The sequence below is a fragment of the Bos mutus genome, chromosome X (genome assembly GCF_027580195.1).
Source record: "Bos mutus isolate GX-2022 chromosome X, NWIPB_WYAK_1.1, whole genome shotgun sequence".
Taxonomy (NCBI): Eukaryota; Metazoa; Chordata; class Mammalia; order Artiodactyla; family Bovidae; genus Bos; species Bos mutus.
In genome coordinates, this window is record NC_091646.1 from 25,338,585 (window position 1) to 25,346,499 (window position 7,915).

Sequence of the window (7,915 nt, forward strand, 5' to 3'; positions counted from 1 at the left end):
CCCAGCATTGGGGTCTTTTCCAATGAGTCAGTTCTTCGTATGAGGTGGCCAAAGTATTGGAGCTTCAGCTTCAGCATCAGTCGTTCCAATGAATATTCAGGACTGATTTCCTTTAGGATGGAGTGGTTGGATCTCGTTGCAGTCCAAGGGACTCTCAAGAGTCTTCTCCAACACCACACTTCAAAAGCATCAATTCTTCAGCACTCAGTTTCTTTGTAGTCCAACTCTTACATCCATACATGACCACTGGAAAAACCATAGCTTTGACTAGATGGATCTTAGTTGCCAAAGTAGTTTTTTCTGTGACCTCCCTATCCTGGTTAGAAACCTTTCCCTTCTTACTTGCATTTCAGAGCAGGTTTGTGTCCCACCTAGAATGCCTTCTCTGGCCATAGTCAAGTGAAGTCACTCAGTCGTGTCCGACTCTTTGTGATCTCATGGACTGTAGCCCACCAGGCTCCTCCATCCATGGAATTTTCTAGGCAAGAGTACTGGAGTGGGTTGCCATTTCCTTCTCCAGGGGATCTTCCCGACCCATGGATCGAACCAGGGTCTCCCGCATTGTGGGCAGACGCCTTACCTAATACAACTGGATCAGTCTATACAAGAGATAGATCAAGGACAGCCCTGTTCATGTGATGCATTTTCCAACAGGTTCACATTGTCTTACAAACCAGCCTGTGCTGATATTCATCCTGAAATCTGCCATGTGTTTTGTTATAGGGAAATACAAAGATCAACACTTTCAACTGGGCTAAAATCCGAAAATTAAGTTTTAAGAGAAAGCATTTTCTCATCAAACTTCATGCCAACATCTTGGTAAGTAGCTTCTGAATAAATTCTTTTACTTTCTACTCACTTGAGATTTCTTGGTTGGTTCTGCAAATGATTGGATTGTGAGTGGTGAAAGCTGGCTGGCCCCAACCAGTGATGTGCTTCCTTTTTTGCCTCTATATAAATAAACCAGGGCTTTGGTCAGATTTTCACTAAAGGCAAAACACTAAGAAATCCTATTGGCAGTTCAGAATGAGTAAAGTGATAGGAAAATGGGGTGGCTGGGATGAAAGACAAGTCTCCTTAGACATCATTTTTCAGGGATTTGATAAGTCAAATGAGGGAGCCCAGATCTAAGATTGTGTCCATATTAATTCAAAGTTATTTGCTTGATTTTATAAAGTATTTTCATCTTTCCTGAAGCAAAAAAAAAAAAAAAAAATTGAACACCTACTATGTGCCAAATAACTGAACACCTACTCTTTCCCAAAGCAGGATGTGGGGATTGGGTACATTTTAAGCCAAAGAAGCAATTATTGGGCAAGGCTGCATTGTACAGGGTGAGACAAAGGGGCTAGAAAGAATTTTTATGACTATAAAGGAAATGGAAGATATGTATCAGCTACTTTTTTGACCTAAAGATAATTCATACTACAGATCTCAGCCTTAGATAAAAATATTCATGTGAGCAGTTCAGAAGACTGAATCTAGTGTGAAGCTTGTGGAGAATCCCAGGGCTGTATCCAGAGACCTGGAGAGGAATGGGAGAAGGGGAGGAGCAAAGTGTATTGGGGGTATATAGTGAGTCAGGGGATGGGGCAAACTTGTACTTTAGGTCTGTAAGACCAAGCTCCTCTGCAGCAGATTAGGAGAAGCTAAATGAGCATCACACAGCACCATAGAACAAGGCAGCATAAAGAGGGAGAAATGTTCTAGCTGGTGTGTTACAAAGACCCGTGTATACGCAGTCATCCTATAAAGCCTACCATTTGTAAGAAAAATCTCCTCCCTCCCCCTTTCCTGTTGGTCGTTTATAACTTCTTGTCACCTTGAAAGGGTGCCCTTTGATGTTCATTTTAACCTAATTTACAACTTCATAAAATGTTCCTGGCAGAGAAGAGGGGGTAAAAGGGGGTGTGAGGTGAGGAGGGTGTGCAGAGTAAGACTTGCTTCATAGAGAAGGCTCTGTTTTTGAGCAGTAGCCCTGTCTGTTCCTCGGAAGGTTGCCAATCATTTGATTTCAGTAGGTGTGAAGCCTAAAGGGAGCCAAGTGGAAAATCAGAAGCCGGATGTGGACCCTGGACCAATAGTTTGGCAGGCGTTGGGCTTTGAAGGTTTTTGATATTCTTGAAGGATGTTTTGCTTGATGGAAATTGGTTTATACAGGTGTTGTGCAAAGATACTTTGGAGTTCACCATGGCCAGCCGAGATGCCTGCAAAGCTTTCTGGAAAACCTGTGTGGAGTACCACGCTTTCTTCAGACTTTCTGAAGAGCCCAAATCAAAGCCCAAAACCCTGCTCTGCAGCAAGGGTTCCAGTTTCCGCTACAGGTAATTAAATCTTGCACATAAGCAAACTAAACACACAACTTCTTTTCAATAACAGGGAAGGCAGTAGGAACAGCTTGAATTCTAGAAGCAATAAAGAATCCATTTCAATCACATAAAGGACGATATCCTTAACTGGTCATTCTCTGTGTAACTCATTAAGTCAGTATTTTCTAACAGAGAGGCAGGGGAAGGAGTACACCCCACTTAAGGGGTTAGATCAGAGTTTCTGCAAGGATAGAGGGGCATATACTGTGGAGAAAATGTAGTCAATGAACCTATTGTTTTCCTTATGTGCAACTTACATGCTAGCCATGGGAGGGCTAGTTCAACAACATCGTTTTGGTTATGGTTAGGCAAAAGATAGGGTGAGAAAGCTTTGTAGGGGCTAAGGGATTAAAGAGGTTGAACAATATGGTAGTAGAGGCTCCATACTACACGTTAACACCTTGGAGAAAAGGAAGCGAGGTCGAAATAAGAACTTGTTTTTACTTGAACGCACCAGCCTAGGAATTCTCTGAAAGACTTTCAAACTCTTAGCTAAGATAAAAATTCTAATTCAATGCTTCCTGTAAAGGATTTTTCAAGTAGTAGAAGCCTGCCTCAGTAAAAAGTGGGATTTTTACAGTGTACATATTTTTATGGAATCGTTCCAAAATGTATTCTACAAATCTGTCTTCTTAAACAGATGATACTAAGCATGTTTTGCCCTTTTCTTAATGACCTGAGTTATTATAAACAGTGCTTATTATCCTCTGCCAGCAGCTGTGGTACAGCGACGACCTCAGGGCGGGGGTAGCATGTCAGAGCCTGCACCATAGTGATAAATGGCCCTGACTTTTGGGGTTTTATTATGCTCATGATTTCTTTTTTGGTTCTTGTGTTTCTCCCAGAAGTCAGCTGGTTTTCTTTGCTAGTGTATGTCTGACTGGAGCAAGTTTCTTCTACTGTTTAGTTGGGTGTTTTTCTCCTGTCATGGGTTGGGAAACCAGACACATAGCCTCAATAGAAACTATGTGTAAATTTGGAGGAAGGGGAAAGGCCTTTAAAGGAAAGTATATTAGTTTTCATGGCCAGAGTTTGTACCTGTTAAATAGCCCTGTTCAGATGCTTTAAAAAGTTTTCTGGGTTCTGAGTAGTTGAGGTTGCTCTGCCCGATTCTTGGATAAATGAGTATTATTAACATGCTGGTTTGGTGCGCTACAGTTCACAGGGTCGCAAAGAGTCGTACATGACTAAGCCACTAAGCACAGCACAGCGACGTGGTCAGAGATTCATGACATATGTCACTCATCCAGACTCTTTTGATTTCAACAATAAATGATGCTTTTGAGTTTTAGTAGCCTACTGGCTTATGAAGAGCATTCATAAAATAGTTTATCTCATTTTTCTCACAGTGGAAGAACCCAAAGGCAACTTTTGGAATATGGAAAAAAAGGGAGGTTGAAGAGCTTGCCATTTGAAAGGTAACCTGGTTTTGTTTCTCTCTGTGATGGTAATTTTTTAAGATGAATTTAAAGTGTTAGAGGGATCCTGTATTCACATGAAGACTATTTCAATTCCTTCTCTGTTTGGGGATTTCAGGAAACATTACCCATCTCAGTACCATGAACGACAGTGCAGGTCCTCCCCAGACCTCCTCTCTGATGTGTCAAAACAAGTAAGGTTTTTGAAAATTTCTTCTTGTTTATGTAAGTGTAATGCATCCACATTTCAAATGCTTCCAAGAATTGATTGTGCCAGAATCTCCCAGTATGTAAAAAGGTGTAAAAAGGTTACTGTGATCAAATAGGCTAACTTCCTGGGGTCTGTCAACTCAGTATCTCCAGCCAATAGAAGACTGCTGGGTACACTGCTGTGTGTACTGTATGGACTGACAAGATCTGGTACAACTTCAAACTGCAACCTGTATTGCTAACATCTTGCAAAATGTAGATCCAAATGAATTTCTATGGCTCTGTATTTTTGAAACTAAAAGCTTCGCCTTTTTACCCATGAAAATCTTAAGTCTTATTGGAAGCTATGAGATCTTGGGTTAATATTTTAAAGTACTTTTGCTATGTAATTTTGTTAATTTAAGAACAAAGTGCTATTCTCTTGGAACTGAGATGATAGCTTCATTTGAGTTCTATAGTATGAACCATGTTCATTTTTCTTTTGCTCTCCCTAAAAAAAATCTAATTAGAGGTCTCATAAACTCTGTCTTCATTCAAGTCAGAGGCAGTTTTTATCTGAAAGGAATCACAGAGTTATAATGCTGGAAGGTATCATCAAATGTTTAATCGTCTCCTGCCATTCACAGCCCTCCTCCCCACCATTTTACAGAAGGGAGGGAGGAGGCTGGAACAGTGAGGTTAGGAGACTTACTTGAGGTCACACAGCAAGTAAAGACAGAGCCAAGCCAAGACCAAAAGGCAGAACTCCCGGCTCGTGAATATAGCTACTCAGCCATACTGCTTGAAGTCCAAGGCTGGGGCTCAAGTAGATAGAGAATGTGGAGGCCAGGAGTGTGATGGTGTTGAGAAAGGGTAGTGTTACGTCTATTTTTAAGCACATATATTGGGATGCGGTCCAAGTTAGAACCTTTTATGTACGTATTTATCAACCCTGGCAGAGAACATGGGTAGAAATGACTTTGTGAAAAACTACCTTTGCGAAATCAAAGGCTGATTTAGATGCCTGTCCCCACCCCAACCAGATGGCTTTTTCCTTCTTTCACTCGCCTGTCCTTTCTCTCAAGGTGGAAGATCTGAGACTAGGCTATGGCAGTGGGTACTACAGAACTGTGAATGGAGTGCACGCCTCTGAGCCTGTGCTGGATGGCAGGAGGAGAAATTCCGCAGTGGAGGTGACGTTTGCAGCTGAGTTGGAGCATTCCAAACCAGAGGCAGATCCCACATCATTACATCAGTCCCAAAGCAGTTCCTCCTTCCCTTTTATTTATACAGACCCAGTCTTTATCACTGACCCTGATCCTGACACTGATCCCAGAGACTACTTTGAGGAAAGGAGTCCTCTAAGCTCCTTCCAAACAAGCTCTAAGTTTGCTGACAATCCCATGAGCACATCTTCTGGCCTTACAAGCAAAGTGAGTCCAGCAAGGCAGCTTACTTACACAGATGTGCCCTATATTCCTTGTACTGGTCAGCAGGTTGATATTATGCCTCCCCAAGTCTTCTTTTATGTGGACAGACCACCCCAGGTGCCCAGACGGTCTCCAATCATGGCAGAGGAAAGGGAAAGACCAGACAGCTGTCTACAGTCTACTGCAGTGAAGTCAGCCAAAAGAAGCCCAAGGAACATCAGAATGAAGAGCTTTCAGCAAGACTTTCAAGAACTCCAAGAAGCTATGGCCAGGACTACTGGTAGGAGCAATGTGAATGTAGATCTAGAAGAGCAAGATCCAACTATAGAAGATACATTTGCATATAACATTCAAGAGCCAACCCCTAAACGTTCCCAGAGCCAATCAGACATGAAAACGATCCGATTTCCTTTTGGGTCAGAATTTAGACCTTTAGGGCCTTGTCCTGCTCTCAGTCGTAAAGCTGACCTGTTAACATATATGTTTGCAGAGCAGGAGTTTCCAACAGTTTTAATGGATCAGGGAGCTACAGAAAGGTATGTGCCTAGTGAATCCAGTGATTCTGAGTCAGAGATTCTTAAACCAGACTACTACTCTTTGTATGACAAAGGAATAAGGTCGCCCATGGCCAGAATCCGCTTGTCTTCTGGTAGTCTACAGCTAGATGAAGAAGATGAAGATGTTTCTTTCAATACATCAACTGCTGAAGATAGGACTTTGCAAAAACCATGTAATTACTTTTTAGCCTAAAATGTGAACCCTATGAACATGTCGAGACCAATTCCATGTTACTCACTTAGGTGAAACATAAGGCACTTTCTGCAAAAACCATTTTCTGTTACTATTCACTAGTATTAAGGGACTCTTCTAAGCTTGGGCATCTAGCTTATGAAAGATCCAGCTACTGCCTCATTCCTCAAGCCTCTCTTCTATTCCCTCTGAATCATTCTGGAACATGCCCTTTCCTCACCAGCACTGAGGCAGAGTGAGGTGGGTATTTGTCATCTCTATTATACATTTCCCCATAGAGACATTATAAATGAAGGCCAGGCTCCTCAACACTGAAGAACAGTAAGAACAGTGACAGTATGGACTGGCATACAAAACTGGCTTCTGATATCATTTAGTGATAACAGACTGTGACTGTGTTGGTCATTTTAACAACACTGCAACTAAAGGTTTCAGTCCTCATTATTTGTGTGGGGCCCAGTAAAAATGGTCCTGTTTTATGTTAAAAGACTTCAATTTTTATAACATATATTAGGGGGAGCATGGCCCTCTTGTACTTCAGGAACAGAAGGAACATAGATCCTTTCAACAGAATACAAGTTTATAATTAATCTAGGACGTGGCAGAATGCTAAACCTTGGAAATTCATGAACTGGTCAGTTTCTAAAATCAGACATCTGCTGATGAGGACAATATGATGTTTGACTTATTCTCTATTCTTAACTAGCTATAACATGTAGTGAAAGATAAAACTTCACATGTTGGTCTGTTTATCTAATTTCTTCTGCAAGAATTAATTTTTTTGCCATATCTTGTTGCATGCATGTAGGCAAGGAAATGAGATGAATAGCATTTTAATAAAGAGTGATGGAAACCCATTTACTTAAAAAACAAGTTGTAAGTATGAACTTCCTTTTGTTTTAATCAATTTCAGAAGTGACTGTCTCTAGCCTATAATTAAGGGAAGGCACAGTTAGAGAACAAGGAAAAGGAGGGAAGCAGGTGAAAATGTATAGTCAGGGATGGAGAAGTGGCAGAAATGGGGTAGCTGAAAAGAAAAAGGATAATACTCCACACTGAGTTAATGAACCACAATTCTCTTCTTGACCCTCTCAGGGTTTCTCTATTATCCCCCCTTGAAAGGTATATAGCATTCTATTTGAGAACTTTATCTTCTTTTTTTATTTTAATTGTAAGTACAACATATTTACAAGATAATGTTAGGTAATTACATCAAAGAAATGATGCAATTATATAAGCAAGTTATTTTTATATATGACTGAATGGATAAAAGATAGATGGAATAGTTTTCTTACTCTCCTAGTCCTTACACCAGAAAAATCCCTTTTAATAAACCTCACTCTACTGCTTTTTAAAATTCCAGCACTTTCCTTCCTGCTCCTGGAACCAAATCCAATAACTCACAAGTCTACAATAGCTATTTCATAATGAGAATATATGAAGCCAAATCACTTATGTATTAATCATATAGATACTCAAAGCTACATTAAGTTAATCTCTGACCTTTTCTATAGGAAAAACCCAAACTCCTTTATGATTATATGCTGTTTCTCATCTCAATTTCCAGAAATCTTTGCAAAATTTGTTTCCCCAAGAGAAATACAGGGTTCAAATCTGTATAAGATTTTCTATAAAACTATATTAGGGTGACCATATAATTTACTGTCTAACCTAATAAGGACATTTTTGAGTGAAAGAGGACTCCGTTAATAATTTTGTCGGGACAGGAGGCAGAAATCATGACAGATATTCAAGCAGG

The 7,915-nt window shown here is 40.5% G+C and overlaps 1 protein-coding gene across 1 annotated transcript in view; it reads left to right on the forward strand.

Moving 5' to 3' along the window:
• Positions 1–6,901, forward strand: part of FRMD7 (FERM domain containing 7) — a 34,058-nt gene extending 27,157 nt beyond the window's left edge. The window contains exons 8-12 of the mRNA XM_070366557.1: positions 724–819; positions 2,161–2,324; positions 3,719–3,787; positions 3,906–3,981; positions 5,062–6,901. Of these exons, the coding sequence (XP_070222658.1) occupies positions 724–819; positions 2,161–2,324; positions 3,719–3,787; positions 3,906–3,981; positions 5,062–6,156 (1,500 nt within the window). The 3' untranslated portion in view covers positions 6,157–6,901. The remainder of the gene's footprint in view (positions 1–723; positions 820–2,160; positions 2,325–3,718; positions 3,788–3,905; positions 3,982–5,061) is intronic.
• The last annotated feature ends 1,014 nt before the right edge of the window (positions 6,902–7,915 follow it).